Below are 17,805 nucleotides of genomic sequence, written 5' to 3' on the forward strand. Positions count from 1 at the left end.
TCTAGATCTATTTTGTTTTCTTGAAATATAAGTTGAGCTGAACCAGAACAGATACTTAAACCTCATCTTACACCATGTGAAATTCTAGAAACAGTTACCTGAAATTCCCACTGTGTTCAGCGGGTTGGGGAAGAAGAGGTGCTCTGCCATTACTGATGGTTACTCCAGTGGCGATGCTTCACTCCAACTGTATGTCACAGCCCTTTTTATATAATATTGTAAACTAAACAATGGTTGTGTCACTATTAACTGAATTTAACAAGCAGGCTCAGCAAGGAGTACTTAAATGAAAATTTAAGCCAAAGAAGGAATATTTGTGCTTTACTTACAAAAGTTATACTGAAAAACAGCCCAGTGATAAGAAGAAGGTAAGGTCCCAGCTTCTAATGGACAACTTGGGAACTGTGCACAACAAAGTTCTAATCAGACAATGATTCTTCATTCCAAAACTTCTGCACAACCTTTCCGGCTTTCATTTCCACTCTAAACATAGCACTTCTGCAGTGTAAATAACTGCACTGACAGACAGTTAGAAACCCCCTGTTCTTTGTATCATTCTTTAGACACCCAAATATATTTCTAGTTCTTTCACTTCACACAAATAGAATCCTCCAAGTTAACTCCTGAGTCCTATTATCAGCCAAGGCACCATAAATACCATTAAACACAAAGTGGTGATCTGCAGGTATGTAAATGACAGGGTAAGAGTCTTCAGGAGAGTAATTCTGTAACTCTAGCTTACATACAGCAGCACTGTTTCACTATGTATTTAGAATACTTGTTTCATTAATAATCAGAAGAGGGTTTTTTTAATTATAAAACTGTGCGGCATCCTTGTGTCATCTTGTACCAGCCTGTCTGGGGACAGTACTACACCTGATGCAAGGCTGCATTTTGAAGACACAGAAGTCAGTTAAATGGGAACATTGAGACGCATATGTAATAGTACATAATGTTAAAAATCTCGTAAGACACTGTATGCTTGCAGGGAAAAAGGGAAGCTGAAACCAACAGCATTTACCAGGGCTATGCTCTCTGACTGAACCCATCTACAGGTCACGTTCAACATGTAAACATTAGAAATCAAACTAACTTCTAACAGTTTGAAACTAAAAATCTGATCAGATAGTAATGAAGAGTCAAAAGTTTTACACTTGGTAGATAACAGAGGATGATCCTTTAGTAAATAAAAAGGATGTTGACAGTTTTTCTTCACTGATGAACCAAATACGATCTATTGAAGAGTTATTACACAACATATAAAAATATTCTAATACTCACAAGAGAATGCCATCTCACTTGAGTGTAGGCCCACTTACCCAGAGACTGAGATACACGTGCTGCAGCATTCCAGAAAGTTGTGCAACCTGTCTTCAAAGAGCTTTAGCTTTTCAATAAGGAACAAGAATACATTTACTGTTTTTGTAGAAAGAAAATATAGATAGGCTTGATCAAACAGCAAGTGATAATGCGACTTCTTCAAAGGTAATGTGATCAGTGAAACTATTTGGAACGTAATTTAAAGTGCTGTTTACAGATGGTCAGTGTAAGATCTTATTCTGAGGTCAGACAAGAATATACAAAATCACAGTTCTGTTTCACATAATTTCCCCCATCTCCAAAAGAAATTATTTCTGCTTGGAAAGCATCCTATGGCAAGCTCAGGTCACCACGCACACATACCAGCTTCTCTGCTAGCCTCCCCCTGCCTTTTTTTTTTTCCTCCTTTTCATTTCTTGCTGCCACTTGGAGCCAGAACAACTACTTAATGCCAACTGTATTAAAAAAGACAAGAGCAGAAGTCATGCGCAGCTTTTGTGACATTGTATTTATATTCAGTATTCCTTGTAGAGCCCAGAACATTTGCTTGTTTAATTAATCGATGTAAAAATATTCTAGGTATGAAATACCTTCTCTCTGGATACTTTCTACACCAGGTAGCAATATCTAATGTTAGACACTGTTGCATGGGTGTCTTCATATGTATTTTGATACCTTGGTACAGATGCAGAGACACACCGAGTGAACCTGTCCCTTCCCGAACCAATGAGCACTGTCTGCTGTCAGAACAGGACAGAACAGAGGTGATGGTGCCTGCAGACAGCAGGTCTGCTTCAGGAGCTCCTACTTGCTAAATCCTGCAGCAGGTTATGCATGCTTCTCTTCTGCAGATCTCAGATACACACTTGAAGCAGTGGTTTTGAAAACCTAGGAGATTAAAGCTGGGTTTATTGTTTTTTTTTTTTTTCCAAGAAACAAACAGCAAATGTAAAAAAGCATTTTAAGAATTAGAACATTTCTCCCAAGTAGCTCACAATTTACCAAGGCATTCAAGATTCCTAACTTTGTCTAAATACTGCCAGTGCTAAGTGCATCAATAGACACTGCCACACCTGCTACACAATCCACAGGAGCCTTCACTCGTACACCAGTTAAAACAGATGCAATATTTTATTCCTTTGGGACAAATATTTCATTCTTCCTGAGTCTGTTTCTGTCTTCATGTTTAATCAATGCCTCAAAACTTTAGTTTAAAACCAATACAACACACAAATACGCACACCACACAGACAAACTGCTTGGCGTAATGTTGCCAACAGAGACATTTTAAACCCTATCAGCTGTGCGTGCAGTTTGCTCCAGCTCCCAGATGTTGGTAGTATGATGATATATTTCAACAAAGAACATTTTGAAAAGGCCATATCAACTGCACAGAAAAACATGACAACACACTTGCAATTTTAGTCTCTAGTTGAGAGCCCTTCCCAACTACTTAACATTGACTTCTGTTCCCACAAAGGACATATTCCTGTTGTCTTCATTCTGCACAGGCACAGTTTATGGGATGGATTTATAAACCTGAAGTCTGAATAAAACCAGGAACTTCAGTAAAAAATGCTTATTACGTGAGCTGTTCAGAACAGCAGTTTGATCAATCAAACAGAGTTGGCTTCAGCCTATCCCACTGTTCCCTTAGCTTTGATTTTATTACATTTGAAGCAAAGATATAGTTGATGGAGTCATAGGAAAGATCCCACATCTGCGATCGAGTCAGATTAAATGTTCTAGCAACCAGCTCGTATTCTTGCGATAGATCTGTTGCAAAGACGCCTTTATCATCAGTCTGGAGTTAAATTGAAAGAAAAGAAAAAGGTTGAATTAATTCCTCTAACATCAGAACGGGTTTTTTCTACACATTACAAACAAGTTTATCTTGATGATGTGCATTTTATTCCTCAGTTCTCATCTGTTGGTTATTATTTCATGCTTTATTTGCCCTATTTTCACTCAAAGTTAATGAATTATTCAATCATACAAAAAAACTTCTTAAAATGATGGCACAATTTATCAAGAGAATAGGGATTTGCTATTAAAGCTGCTAGAAAGATGGCTATCAAATGATGCATACATTCAAGCTATGCCAGTATGTGCCCGTCTCCTTATTCCTCTTTCCCCTTTCCTCAGATCTGGGCACTAGAGCATACTCTGTATTCCTGTATCTTCAGGGGACGAATTGTCGTACCCTCTCCACTTGGTATCAGCTAGCACAATTTCTTGACACTGACTGAAGCACTAGGCTAGCATCAAAAACACAGGATCAAAAGCCACCTGAAGATTATTAATCTAAAAGGAACAAGTTTGGATTATTTTAGGGTTCATAAGATGATCCATTTGAAACTCAGAGTCCTTATGTCCCCATAGAGGAGAATGCTAACTATATCCTGTTTAACAGAAGAAGATACTACAGCATCTTATGTTTATCTTTTTTTATAGGTCTTTATGTGCTGATAAACACAAGTCATGTTTTCTTGCATGACTTCATTGGTTATCTAAAATTTTCACAGCTGAAAATCTCTGAAGATAATCTCTAGTCATGAATTATTTTTCGCCTACTACAACACAGTTAAACTCAATAATAAATACTTCATACAATAAAGGATTGAGGCTGACTGGAATAGTAAGCACAAAATATATATATACACACACACTTGGAAAATGCTGCAAATTACAGGGGTTAAACCAAACAGATGATAGTAAAATTCTGCCAATGGCAGCAAAAGTACTTGGCACCTCAACATTTAAGGACTTGAATTAGCTGTCAGAAACACTCTGGAACTCTCATCCAGCAGTAAATACCCAGGTAAGCACAAGCTTACATGCAAGTACTGGACCAATATATTTAAGAGAAATCTGTCAATATGCAAACAGTTAAGAAGTTCATTGCACATAGAGCTGATAATCTTGTCTATACAGAAAAAAGGTCTTGCTTCACAACAAAACCAAAAGAAATATTAAAGATTCCAATTGGTATTACAAGCATTTACCAAACAGAACATTATGATTTCCTACAGGCAGATTATTTGCTGCAAGGTCAGAAATAATAAGTGATCCACAAAAAAAGAGACACACACCTCCAACTGGATCTTTGCCTAAATATATGATTAAAAACAAAAAACTCACACAAAGCACTGTAGGGTGGCCCATGTTGTACCAGTATCCAAAATGGTGTTTGTCACAGGAAGGCACTGTCTGAGATTTGATGTTTGATGTCATGCAAAGTTCTCAGGGGAAAGAAAGAAGAAACAAGCATAGATACCAAAACAGCAGACATGTTTCTGACACTTTCATTGACTTATTTCTATTCCTGAATGAAAACTAAAATCAGCTATTGTTGTTTGCTTGATTTCCTATGCTTCAAGTATTGGTAATAACTTCCAAGGAAAAGTTTGGTAACCAGCTTCTTCTTAACTACTGGCTGGGTACAAAATTTTAGGGAGCTTGCAAACCAGAAACACCACACAGCCTTGCACAGTTACTAAAAGTTGTAATTTAGTTTTGTTTTCATCTGAGACATCAACTGTGTGCTGCCACAAATATGTCAAAATCACAAAAGCGTTACCAGCACACCTTTATAGGCAATTCTCTCACATACACTGACAGAGACATTGTTCTAAGCTACGTCTGGCCAAAGACATCAGAGTTAGTACATCAGCAGTACGTATGGTGTTCTGAAATTCAGAGATCACCTAGTATTTTTCTTAACTTTTACTCTTACCAATGGGTATCTGATTCTGCCGAACAAGTAGCACCAACTCTTCTGAATCTGCAGAGTTGAGAAATGTTCCATGTCCAATTCTGTCAGGAGGCAGGCCCAGGAGGATTTTAGTCTCCTCTTCTTGATTTGGAATCTAGAGAGGGTATATTTTACATTCTGTTAAGGCAGCATAAACCAGCACATAAAATAATTACAGACTTCAAATTCTTTTTTCACAGCATATCTTATCCAAAAGAAAGCATTAGTGAGACTAAGTACCTGCATTACTTCCCTATAAAGAAACAAGCAGGGCACGGAAATGACTTTCAGCTTGGAATTACAAACTGAAGAAGCCGTAATCCTAAACCAGTATAAAAACCAGACGATTGCTTTTGCCGTTCCGAAATACTTTCGGTTGGAGGCATCAGATCAGCTCTGTATGCCACAGTTTCAGAACTACTTTGTCAGGACTACCTTTAATGCCTGTTTTACACAGGGATTAAAAAAAAATGGTCAAAAAAATATTTTCAGTATTTATCAGACTCCTCAGAGAAAACTTCAACCACCACTTCAACAGGTTGTATGGTGAAGCCCAACTCTTTCTGCTATAAGCAAAGCGAACAGAACTAGTCAGGAAAACACGCGAATTTTACTGTACATGACTCCTGATAGAAATACCAGGAACACAGTGGTGGATCTCTTGGAATTTTACCAATTTGCAGTTTCATACCTAACCCCCCAATAGATTTCATACAGTAAGAACTAATTTGACAGTTCTCATTCAGAAGAGATTGTTGAAGATTTCTCCTTGTTTTCTTCTCTGTTGACTAAATGCCCCAAACCACTACTGCTTTGGCCTGAGAAATTCAAAACACAGAAGTTAATTTTAGTTTCGTCAAGGTTTTTCTAAAATGGGAATTACAGAGAAGGGCCAAAATAAAGAAAACTTTTACCTCTGAAAGATGCAATGCCAGCTTTAGACCTGCTTTCTTTGCTTCCAAGAGCGGTTCCAAAAAATCCTTACCATGTCCTGCCTTGAAGACAGAAACACATCACCGTTCCACAGCTTGTTTTACAAAACTCTCCCTATTGTGATAATTACGAAGTCTAGCAATATCAAGATACTTAATGTATCAGTTACATTCAGTTACCCTGAATTCCTCTTCTTTTCCCATTACTTCAGTTTTGAATGGAGCAAGTCACATCTTGTTCTGCTATACGGGCACACTTTAGACGAATCAGTCAAACATCAGCAGTTCAGATGATGCCCAACTCTGACAAGCCTTGATTTTGATATCCTTTTCACAACTAGCACTTAGAGCTATTTCATTTCAACTTGATAACTATCCTCAAACATTTTTGTTTTCTTAATATTCAAAGAGCATTTGGTGTATCTAAAGGAAATTAAAACTAACGACAGCTTGCAGTATTATTTAACTTGCCTCAACCCAGTCAGTGTGACTGGGACAGTGCAATAACAAACGCATCGCAGATAAACACTGCTTTTCGGTGGCTCTTTTTTTGAGTGTCACATATTAATCTATTGATTCTTTGTAAGAGTACTTGCCCCTTATAGCAACCGAGATTAACCTGGTATCAAGGTTATGAGCAATCCATTCAAACCAGCAACGAACATCAGACAAAAGCTTGCAAGAACAATTAGAACTGCTTGCTGTTACAAATATGTATTTATCTTCAAGAACAAAACACTGAAACAAAAACTTACGGTGGGATCACCACTGAAGTCAAGTCCTACTACAACCCCATCAGTGGAAAGAAGGAACTCCTCAGCAAGTTTAACAGTCTGCTTAGCAACTGCCGGGCCACATCTTCTATTTATTGCTATTAACAATCTAGGAGAGAAATATACCTATTCAGTTAAAACCAGCTGTAGTATCAGGAGTCCAACAAATCTGATGCTAACAAAAATAGCACTTCACATCCTTCATGGCTGAGTATAAAGAGTATTTGTATAGGAAACTGTGCAAGGAATGAAGGTACCAAAGTACAGAGAAGCACAAACAGGTTCGCCTGGGAAATGCAAAAGCCATGATGATAAGGAGAGCAGAGAACAATACACTGTTCATTTACTGCTTGTACTATCAGGCAAGCAACCTCTACACACGTGAAGATGAGAATTCTTCAGCTTCCACAAATAAATCTGACACAGGTTGCAACTGAGAATATAAAAGACAAGCAAGCAGACTGCCTCCAAGCAACCACTAACACCTGAAACTTTTCTGCTGGTTAGGCCTACCTCACCTTTACAGTAGGTGGTTTGCACAATGGATCAAGCAAAAGCTTTGCAATTAATCCAGGCTGTGATAAAGGAGTCTTTAATGCAGTTTCCATCAAACACACTGCTTTTCCTGAAAGTGTTGCAGAGAATGGACAGTCTTGGAGCTGAAAAGCTTTACCCAGTTTCATTATCAGTGAAAAGAAAAAACTCAGGTTTCCATCCAATGTACTCTAGTACTGTTTCCATCCAATGTACTCTACTGTTTCCATTCCATGTACTCCAGTTTAAGCACAATTTTCTTTCCTACACTGACAGTCTGTAAGCCTCTCTGCAAACTATGACCAAGCATCAGACTACACAGAACCTTGAAACAGAGGTACTTTGTGTATTATGGAGTGTGCTTTATTTACCTTACATCTATATCCAAGCCTTCTTCTTTACACTGCTTTATACCCTCAAGTACAGTTTCAACATACATCCTTTTGGTCATACCTACAAACACATGGACATATTTGGAATGAACATAATTGAGTTAGTTTTATTATATTGCAGACCCCATTTTCTAGGCTCATAAGTTTCCTTTTGCACCTTTGATTTTAGTCCATAGTCTTCTAATCTATATAGTTCTAATAGTGTTTATAAATATAGCTTTACTTTGAAGCATACATTTGAATTAAGCCTCTTCCTAAATATCTGGAAGAAAGTAACTTAGTGTGAACCAGAGGGTATCTCTTATGTGTTTCTATTAAATTGTATGTAAAAGAAAATTTTAAAAACGAAGGAACAAAAAGAAAACGTATCAGCTATTAAAAAGATTAACAGACTCAGATGTCATACTAAAGCAAATAACCCAAATTCTTGGGTAGTAGTTACAACCAATGCATTTTTGTCCCAAAAACCTCGTAGCAAAGTAACATGCTTTTACACAGTTAAATCTTTGCTTTTGTGTTTTTATTGAACCAGCTAAATCTGACTTTCTTATTAACATGGCCTTAACTAAGTTCCATAGCACATGAGGCTTACAAATTAAAAAGCAGAACAGACTGTACCTGTAGACTCTTCTTCTCTAGGAGTGCTCCTCAGTTCCAGATACCTGACGCCATCATCAGCAAATTCTTTAATAACATCTTTAGTTATCTGATTAAGAAATAGCATAGTCAACATCATGAAAGTAATGCTTATAAAACTAGTTATGTTTTCATTTGCAAATAAAAGACCCAGTTATATTTTGCTGTGAAACACCTGTGACTTTTTCAGGCCCTATGTGTTTTTGGTGCTCTCCATCTCTGGAAATACTACCCACCAAGGGCACCTTCAGTTCCCTCAGTGATACTGAAGGGAGTAAGGACAGATAAGAATTCCCTTGTCTGAATCAGAATACTCCTCCAGCAGGGCAGGCATAACAACCCCTTTCACAGCTCCTGTACCCTTCTCCAAGTTGAACAGACTGCCTGCAAGCCCTTTTACAGGAGAAAAGAAGAGGACACGACACCACTTTCTGTTCCATACTTTGATCACACAACAGTTCTCCTTGACAATTTCATCATCTGAAGTGAACAAAGGGCAATTGTAGTTCTGCAGTTTCGGTACATAATGAACCAAAGAAGAAACAGGAGACTATGGTAAATCAGAACTTTGGTAGCAAGGAACAGATGTCACATTTTTAAGACATTATCAGTCTAAGCATCTGAGTTGCCATAATGACCACCATATTGGAAGCTCATTGCTTTCACAAAAATGAAATGCAGAAGTTACATAAAATCCTCTGTTTCGAAATTGATACAATTTTCAAGAATAATTCTGAGCTCTGACTGAAGGGACCATTGTTGATACTGTTACCTGGAATCCAGGGATGTTAGTCCAACTCATTCTGACTGAGTGTATTTCTTGTTTTAAGTGAAGTCTTAATTAACTCACCAGTAAAATATCTTCAGTCCTAGTGGTAATCTGATACATGATCTGGAACATCTGAAAACACCTAAAATAAAAAGTTAAAAAATGAATTGGACAAATTGGACAAATGTTAAACAGCAAAATGAGTATTAAAACAATAAAATCTACACTTTGAAAACATGGGCTCACTGTGCTGGACTTGAAATACAAAGACGACCTGAATGGTGATTTCTGCTTTTAGATGCGAACAGTGCATTTGCAACAGATGTTATTGTTGTTGTTACCATTACCCCCAGCAGCATAAAGCTTTCTGAAGCCCAGACTAAAACATGAAAGTTTCCAAAAAAGCAGCTGTACAAGTCAGTTTTCTCTGAAGAGCACGTTACAAGTGAACGTTTTCAGTCTTTCAAAAAGTGAACTAATCCACATCCGTTTAGTTTGCAAACATCTAAGAAGTTCCGCTATAAATACAAACAGCAAAATAAATCTAGCAGACTGTCCTGTAACTAAAACTTGAAAATGCATTTTCTGCAGTCAGTGTACAAAGTCACACATCTCTTGGTCCTGAACTTTCAGTTAGAAGATACTCAGCAAATGTTGACCCCACACATGTGTGTACACTCACTCTTCTAAGGTTCTTTTCTTTCCTTTGTCAATCACAGTCATTCCGTTCTGGATCTGCAAGTCTGGCTTCTGGGCTGTAAGTTTCTTCATAGTGGCAGAACTGATACAGCCATTCAAATGAGCATGTAGTTCCTAGACAAAAAAACATCCAATGGATTTGTGTCTGGTGAAAAGGATAGCTTCTCCATCTAGGCTGTATCACTGTTCTTGTGTTCTACATTACTGTTTCATTCTGAGTTTGAACATAAAGCAACCGTTATCTCTGTGTTTGGCTAATAACAGGTTCTTCATGCCTTTGCATGCACCGGTTCAAGTGAGGCTGTCCCATCTGTTCTCACTTCGTGAGCTCCTCTTAGTGTTGGCCTCAATGGGAGCACGGCCAGCTCAGGAAAGGAACTGACACCAGCAATCTAGCAAGATGCTACTGCTGCCTTTGATAGGAATATGTGCTGAAATTCTAATTCTTCCAGATTTAGTTACTTTAACTTTGTGAAGTATATTTTGGGTTTCTATTTTAAAGTTCACAAGCAGAGGAAAAGGGGTCAGACTATCTTAAACAGCGAAGGTGCGTAACTTCAACTAAACACCAGGTGCTACAGCTGCTTACCACTTCTGGGAATCAGGCCAGATAGACACCACCACATTAAGTTTTTCACTCTTGCAAGTGCAGTAGCTATCAGAATTCAGTCAGACATTAAACGCAAACCCTGAAAACCCTCTGACTGAAAGGGAGTGCGAGAACACACGGATAGCATCGTGTGAGGGGGCTTTGATCGTGCACCTGCGGTAGCGTCTCTCCGCTGCAGAACGTGCTACTTGCTGCTTTGAAGTCCAGAACAGCAACACCGACAAACGCGCCGTAAGGCATAGGAAGGGGCAGCACAGATACGCTAAAAGGGAGGCACACCCTTTGGGAAACGGGGGAAAAAAGCCTTATCTGTGACAAACTTCTTAGGCTGGCTCTGGGGCAAAACAGGACAGAACGGGAAGACAAAGATCATGCGCAGCTGATTTAACTGGAAGCAGACTTGACACCAAGAAGCGCCAAGGCTCACGCTACCGGGTTCTCCGTGGCATCAGGCCCCTCAGGAAGGGCGCTGAGGGACAGCAGCCGAGGGAGCAGCAGCTCTGTCTGTCAGTCCGTCCGCTCGCCGCGCTGCCGGGGCGCTGCCCGCTCCCCCCCTCTGCCCGCCGCGCCCGCCCGCCCCGCGCGTCCCCGCACCCGCGGGCAGCCCCCGCCGAAGGCCGGGCCGGGCTCCGGCCCCGGCGCTCACCACTTTGGGCAGCTGCCGGTAGAAGCATCGCTCCCGCTGCCGCTCCGCCGCCATGACGGCGCCGCTGCCCGCCCACGGCCGCCCCGCCCCGCCCCAGGGCCCCTGATTGGCGGCCGAGGTTACCGAGCGCCACGAGCCCCAGCGCCACCAGCGCGCTGCTACCAGCCTGAGGGGTGAACGCGCCCACTTCGTTCCTCCGCACGGGCACTGCAGGTTGCTACGCTACTTCGTTACCAAGTCCGGAGGGGATAAACGCGTGGGTTGCACTGCAACCCCCTTTCTGTTAATTTACTTAATGAACGGTACCTGTTACTGACACACAGCTCAAACCCGACCCGAGCAGAAACATTCTGGAACGATCCTAACATCTCTCTCAATTACGTTATATTTAGCTTTTCGTGTTGCTGCAGTCTAACTTTAAAAATCACACAATGCCAAATCATCAAGTCACTAAGCGAATGTTAGCTCTTGCTGTATCCCAAAACAAGATACGAACGTAATTAACATCATGAAACATGGTGATCTACATACTGCTAGAGTGATTCAGGCAAACAAATTATCCTCCCACAAAAAATAAATTACTACACTATCTAGGGAAGTTCGCTGTAAGGTCAAATTCAAGCATACAAATATAACGTAAACAACTCAATATTCAAGTTCGTTTGCGTCTCTTTTGGGGCTTGACAGATTATCCAAGTTCAAGTGCAGAACTGGGTCAGCTGTTCAACCTTTTTCATAGAAAAATAGCATGTCCACAGAAGAAATGAATTTCAGCTTAGTGATCCACTTTTATTTTACCTTAGTTAAAGGCAAACTAAGTACAGATACTGTACATTAAAATGTATGCACATAGAAAAACAGATGTTATTCACTCTACCTGAAAGGCTCGCACCTCTACATTCTTTTATTCAGAGCCCGTTCCAAGCAATTACTCCTCTCCAAAACATACTGCACCCACATTTAAATATACAGAGAACCATCTGCAGGGCCCACATAGCCAACACCTATTAGCAGCACATCAATTAGTGTCCATATTCCAAGTCCACCAAAGCTGAAGAGTTTTCCCAGACCTTCTCGCCACTGGCCCAAATAGAAACGATCAGCACCAAATCCACCAAGGGTGATGCTATAGGAATAAAAACATTATTCATTATTATTTTTAGAGAAACTCAGTCAGGGTATCCATACACACTTCTCTCCAACAGACCTGCATTTCAGTAGTAGTTTTGCTCTACATCATCCCAAGAAATTATATCTTTTTTGTACAAAAATAGCTGACTGGGTTATAAAATTAATTAGTTACAAAATATATTAGTTGATTTTTTTACTTAAAAATATCATTGTATTTACTGAATTCCTCATCATCAGAATATGGGTCCATTAAACAAATAAAAACAACTGAAAAAAGCCCAAAAAAATCACACAAAACTACACCCTGCAAACCCAAATCTAGGCAGTGGGTGAGGAGAGAGCTGTGGCTGGTGTAGCTTCAAAGCACGGTGAGAAAAGTAATGCTCTTGTTAAGCCTGGGCTTCTGGAGCCAAACTGCATGAGTCAGAGCTGACAAGTGTACATCAACTTATTCACACAGTTCCACTAAAGTTATGGCATTATAATATATGGCTGACTGGGTTATAAAATAAGAAAGCTTTTGATGAACGTTTCTTAGCTAACTAATACTATCCAGAGACTTCAGAGTTCTTCATTCATGACAAGCAATAAAAGCACAAACTCTGAAATTCAGAAATGTGTCTCAACTTTTCTAAGCTAGAAGCTAAAAATACCCCAATAAACATGCTACAGAAACAGACCCAAATGCTAAATTCAGCCCCAAACAGTAGTCAAGCAACAGTAAGTTTCTCCAGCTGGTGGCTATAAAGGGCTAGATCACCTTCCTGATCAGTCTTGTAGTATCTTTGGCTCCAGGAGTAGAGTCTCTCCACCTAATTTATCATATTTACCATTTTGAAAAAACATAATGAAAAAGGTCTTACGACTGAAATAACTACAGTTTACTTTCAAATCACTATTGTGGAGCTCTAGTGGCTTAATATTAAAAAAAATAACCTATTTTCTTTCAAAACTGCTACACTGGTCTCTTCCCCAATAATTTAAAAAGCAAGACACTTTGTTTAAGGCACTTCCAGCTGTTACAGCTGGGAAGGAAGCTGTAACCAATGGATTCTAACTATAGCCAGTTCAGTGACAGCTGTCAAACGCAGAAACAGCTGCATTCATTTCAGATGCCAAGAAGTAACTTGGATTTTCAGTTCTGATTGTTTAAAATATGTTAAAAAAATGGGGGAAAAAACCCAACCACACAGTATTAGAAGTAATATTATCTATTTTAGCTTAACATTATCTAATAGCTCTTGTGTACCTTAGTGCCAAGGCAGTAGACCACTTGTACCCTCCAGTCCAGTTGCAATAGAGCATCTTGGGAAAGACACGGTTACCTAAACATTAGAAAACATTCAAACCTTAATGCGACAAAGGCCACATAATGAGTAAGAAAATACAGTATTTCTCTAACAGGAGTCTAAAAGGGTTGAGACTAATTGACACAAACACTGTCAACACAGAAGCTCACACATACTCTGCAGTCCCCAGTTCATCAATCTATGTCCCACAACAGAAAACATGCAAGACCACTGAACAAATAAGGGGAAAATTAGGTGGTGAAACCAACAGTAATTTCTTAGAATTATCTTACTGAGACAGTTGGTATTAGATAAAGAACTATTTTCTCTCACCTGACAGTAACAAAAGCCAATGTATACAGTTACATGTCTGACTAATAATCATAACAGACTATTATGTTTAAAAGTTAAGGTGTAACAATAAAAAAATTCAACAGATTCATCAGGGTGCAGGCTGCTACTGCCATGGACATAAACAATCACTGTATTCACCCATCACGGAATCTGTGTTTGCCCACCTTACCTAGGCAATGAACATTATCTCGCACGGTGCAAGTGGCATTGTAGCGCTGTCGTGGACAAGAAACCGTCATGCAGCTTGTAGAATTGGTACACACGTAATCAGTTGTTGCAAGCTGCCAGCAGAACTGGCAGGTCATGTTAATTGTGAAGTTCTCCTGCTCAAGGTTATTCTGATCCTGGAAAGGGACAGCATTATTGCTTCAGTGGTAATTAAAAAAAATTCACAGTGTGCAGCATCAGATTACATTTCATGAGTACACATTTTGGGCAAAATAGCAATTACCCTCTTCTACCTCTGTGTACTCAAGGACAATAGAAAAATCAACATTAGAAAACTGATAAAGAGTTATTAAAGTAGTTTAACATTACTGCTTCCTCTCATCTAAGACTACTGCCAGAAGGAGGACATATTCGATCTCACCTGCAAGAGTAGTCTCTACCTCTGAGGGCCATTTAGCATCCCCACACTTGAAATGCTTCAGTTCTGACTGGCAGCTAACTCATTTAACTGAAATGCATTGCTGTGTAACAAGAGGCAATGCAAGAAAGGCAAATCAGAGAGGTTAAGTCTGCCTCTTCAGCAATGGCTGAATGATTAAGTATGTCACAGAGCTGCAAACCTGCACGTGTAAGAACCTGGAAATCAGTATTTTGTACTTTAAGACAAGATGCCACATTTAATTAAATGACTTAAATTTGAGTTTAAAAGTAATAGGTTACCTACCACACAGTGAACATGTGGCTTGACTCTGCAATCAAAAGTGGCCGGCTTCCCATATATACAGGAATAGTTTGTGTTACATGTCATACAGTCTGCTGGCAATCTACTGCAAAGCCCGTTGCTAGGACATTTAGTCACATAAGACGGAATTTCTGTACTTTCTGAAAGGTGAAAAAATGAATAAAATGAAGAAAGCAAATAAGCCATACAATCTGAAGTATATGTATACCTATGTTCTATATATACACGTTATTTATACATATATATATTCTTTTTTACATCATACATACACACATGCCTTACACTGTATAAAGGGCTTTCCTTATTACCCAGTGAACAGCATTACAAGGTCATGTTCTGGGAAACACTGCAATAGCCAATTGAGCTACAAAACACAGCAGGGAGGAGCTACTCAGCCCTGCAACGATCTCACAGGTCTGCCTGGGACAGCACAGCAACACAAGCCAATGCAGCACCAGAGCGGAGCTTCGCACAGATTAGTGCTTCCTCAGCCAGGATTTCTCAGCAGAAGTAATCAGTTTAGGTACAGAAGCAGGTTGACATATATAACCTACTTTTAGTTCAGGTCTAATTGAGTTTACAGCTAGCTCTGCTGTGTGCTGTGTGTACGCATTCAGAATCACCTCTTAAATTACTGGCAAGAACAGTGTTTCAGCAAAACCTGATGCACCCCTTAGTGAGCTATGAAAGCTGTACTGATGTTGGAGAGGGAACAGTAGCACAGTCTTGCTGAATGCTGGGGTCTTTCAAGAACTTCCACCATCCTGAGAGGGTATAAAACCTGAACCACAATGGCAGCTTAACTGGTCGTTTTCTAGTCATAAGATCTTGTATGGACCAATTTTTCTAATTCTCTTACCCAAGCCTAAGTGTTAAGGTCACTGGAGAATAAGTCATAAAGTGTTACACTACACTGGTGCTTACCACTGAAAGCATATAGGGGTTGCTACAGCATAATTAAAGAACTTGACTATGAAACTCATTCAGGGAGGAAGAAGGCCCACAGAAGACAAAGGAAACCACACGGTATCATACCTGCTTCTTTAAAATAGGGAGTGTTTGTGCTTGTCGAAGTTAGACTTTTTGCAAGTGCAGACTGAGGCTGTGAATGCTTTGTAGTCATCAAAGATCCTGCTGCAAGAAACAAAAAAAGGCAGAAGTGATATTTCTAGACTAAAATTAATCTTCAGAAACAGCCTGATTTCAGCACACTGAAATTACAAATGGAAAGTGTAGAAATCAAATAAAAAATTCATCTTCCCGTTCCGTAAGTAGTAGAGTGTGTATGTTAAACGTTAAAATCAGCATTAGAATTGTTCCTTTTGGACAATAAGGGATTTATTTCAATTCAGTCTTGTTTTTTGATTCGTAAGAATCAAAAGGACTGCTCAGAACGCAGATTTCACGCAGTATTTGCTACCGAACAAACGCATTCAATGCAGCAGCGCAGCTCCTCTGGTGACAGAGCTGGAACAGCCGAGCCGGCCGCAGCCATGGCCGTCTCCGTGCGAGCCTAGCGGCGGCACAGCCCTCCAGGAGCCCGCGGGCACCACCCGCACAGCGCGGCTCCGGCACCTGCAGCCCCAGCGCCGCTCCGGTTCACGCCCAGGAGCCGGCACCAGAGGTGCCGCTCAACCCCGGCGCAGCGGCAGAGCCGGGGAGCCCTAGCGCGGAGCCCCGCCGCAGAAGCACCAGCCCAGCGCGGCGCTGCCGTGTGCTGCCCCCGGCCCGGTCAGGGCAGCGACTGCGCCTCTTCAACACCGCGGCCGCGGTCACGGTCACGGTCACCTCCCGACGCGGCCGCTCCGCCGCCAGAGCCGCGGGGGCCCGCCGCGAGTCGCTGAGGAGAGCGGCCCCCACCCGCGTGCGAGGCGCGGCGCTCCCCCGGCCAACCCTGCCGGGCCAGGAGCTCCGAGCCGCAGCCCCCTCCTCTGCCCCCCGTGCCCGCCCCGCACCCAGCGGCGGCGGCCGCGCTCACCGCGGCCCGAGAGAACGTAGAGCTGGGACAGGAAGAGCGCGGCGCTGCAGAGCCTCCGCACGGCGCGCAGCCCCGCCACCGCCGCCATCTTGTGCCGCCGCCTGCCGGCTGCAGCGAGCGCGGGGCGGGCACGGAGCAGCTCCGCCCGGCAGGGAGGAAGAGGCAGGCTCCGTCCGCGCCCACCGGGGCAGCGCCTGCGGAATGCGGCCGACCGCGGCTGGCTTTACCCTATGAGACCGCCGCTTTCCTCGCGCTGCTGGAGGCGGGCCTCCGAAGGAAAGCCTTAGATTGTCCTGATGTATATCGCTCCGGGGCACGCTTTTTGGCGCAGCTCATTCTGAAAACATGAAAGGCTAATGATGTATGCCAAAAAGCTAGGTTTTATTTGCAAAACCTACACATTTATGGGGAAAAAGAAAAAAACCTAAAAAACCAAACCCAAACATGACAATTTTAATTCTACATTCTGAATAGATCAAATATGGTATATAAAATATATTATTAAATGTAAACATGAATCAGCCTCCACAGCCCACCTTAATTCTGTGAAGTGGAACAGAACCGTGCGCTGGCACTTGCTGCTTTAATTTTTTCTTCTCCCTTAAAAAGAAGGGGAAAAGCAGTGCGTAAAAACAGATACCCAAACCAACCTAATACAAAAAGAGGCTGATTGAACATGTCTCTACACCCATCACGCAAGTAAAGCACTAGCTTTTTATTTATATAACACTTATGTGCTATGTAGCATTTTCTTCTTCATTTTAGTGATATTTAAATCACAACAGCTACAGCTGTATAGCTTGCATAACTGAGTAACGTATTTAACATGATCTATGCATTTTAAGTAAAAAAGGCATATAAAACCTAAAAGTCATAAAAATTTTTCTCAAAATCTGATTCTATTGTGTGCAAGAGTAACTTCAAAATGATTTCTAAGCATGAAGAAGCCAGATAAATATGGCCACTGTAAATTCAAACATGCTGTGTTTGAAAATTGTCATCAGCCCTGTTTCAGTGTCCCAAACAAATACAGCAAAAAATTACACACTTTTTTCAAAGGTTTGCTTGTTCTAGAGAA

At 41.0% G+C, this 17,805-nt stretch overlaps 2 protein-coding genes across 4 annotated transcripts; both read right to left on the reverse strand.

The window, feature by feature from the left end:
* Positions 1 to 1,813: 1,813 nt before the first annotated feature.
* Positions 1,814 to 11,155, reverse strand: ADAL (adenosine deaminase like). Its single transcript, XM_065688967.1, has 10 exons — positions 11,066 to 11,155; positions 9,793 to 9,923; positions 9,192 to 9,252; positions 8,324 to 8,411; positions 7,685 to 7,766; positions 6,762 to 6,888; positions 5,989 to 6,069; positions 5,057 to 5,189; positions 4,462 to 4,562; positions 1,814 to 3,124 (listed from the first exon to the last, which is right to left on the reverse strand). The coding sequence occupies exons 1-10, from the start codon at positions 11,117 to 11,119 to the stop codon at positions 2,933 to 2,935; spliced, it is 1,050 nt and encodes a 349-aa protein (XP_065545039.1). The 5' UTR covers positions 11,120 to 11,155; the 3' UTR covers positions 1,814 to 2,932.
* Positions 11,156 to 11,833: 678 nt separating this feature from the next.
* Positions 11,834 to 17,771, reverse strand: TM2D3 (TM2 domain containing 3). 3 transcript variants are annotated; one of them, XM_065688131.1, is made up of 6 exons: positions 17,264 to 17,771; positions 15,785 to 15,883; positions 14,732 to 14,889; positions 14,009 to 14,183; positions 13,446 to 13,521; positions 11,834 to 12,191 (listed from the first exon to the last, which is right to left on the reverse strand). In XM_065688131.1, exons 2-6 carry the CDS (start codon positions 15,870 to 15,872, stop codon positions 12,026 to 12,028), a joined length of 663 nt encoding a protein of 220 aa, XP_065544203.1. In that variant the 5' UTR covers positions 15,873 to 15,883; positions 17,264 to 17,771; the 3' UTR covers positions 11,834 to 12,025. The 3 variants fall into 3 exon arrangements, with proteins under 3 accessions (XP_065544203.1, XP_065544202.1, XP_065544201.1); XM_065688130.1 differs by lacking the exon at positions 17,264 to 17,771 and adding an exon at positions 16,728 to 16,893 and having other exon boundaries at positions 15,785 to 15,880; XM_065688129.1 differs by lacking the exon at positions 17,264 to 17,771 and adding an exon at positions 16,728 to 16,888.
* Between the last annotated feature and the right edge of the window lie 34 nt (positions 17,772 to 17,805).

The sequence above is a fragment of the Lathamus discolor genome, chromosome 8 (genome assembly GCF_037157495.1).
Source record: "Lathamus discolor isolate bLatDis1 chromosome 8, bLatDis1.hap1, whole genome shotgun sequence".
Lineage (NCBI taxonomy): Eukaryota > Metazoa > Chordata > Aves > Psittaciformes > Psittacidae > Lathamus > Lathamus discolor.

What these genes read in the sequence shown, in the direction of transcription:
- ADAL (XM_065688967.1), bottom strand. Translation starts at nt 11,119, where the DNA reads ATGGCGGCGGAGCGGCAGCGGGAGCGATGCTTCTACCGGCAGCTGCCC. An exon ending in TAGAGAAGAAGAGTCTACAG is followed by an intron (nt 7,767 to 8,323) that starts GTACAGTCTGTT and finishes ATGTGTTTGTAG; the next exon opens with GTATGACCAAAAGGATGTAT. An exon ending in TGGCATTGCATCTTTCAGAG is followed by an intron (nt 5,190 to 5,988) that starts GTAAAAGTTTTC and finishes TACCCTCTCTAG; the next exon opens with ATTCCAAATCAAGAAGAGGA.
- TM2D3 (XM_065688129.1), bottom strand. Translation starts at nt 16,815, where the DNA reads ATGGCGGCGGTGGCGGGGCTGCGCGCCGTGCGGAGGCTCTGCAGCGCC. An exon ending in AGCCACATGTTCACTGTGTG is followed by an intron (nt 14,184 to 14,731) that starts GTAGGTAACCTA and finishes GTCCCTTTCCAG; the next exon opens with GATCAGAATAACCTTGAGCA. An exon ending in TCTACTGCCTTGGCACTAAG is followed by an intron (nt 12,192 to 13,445) that starts GTACACAAGAGC and finishes TTATTCCTATAG; the next exon opens with CATCACCCTTGGTGGATTTG.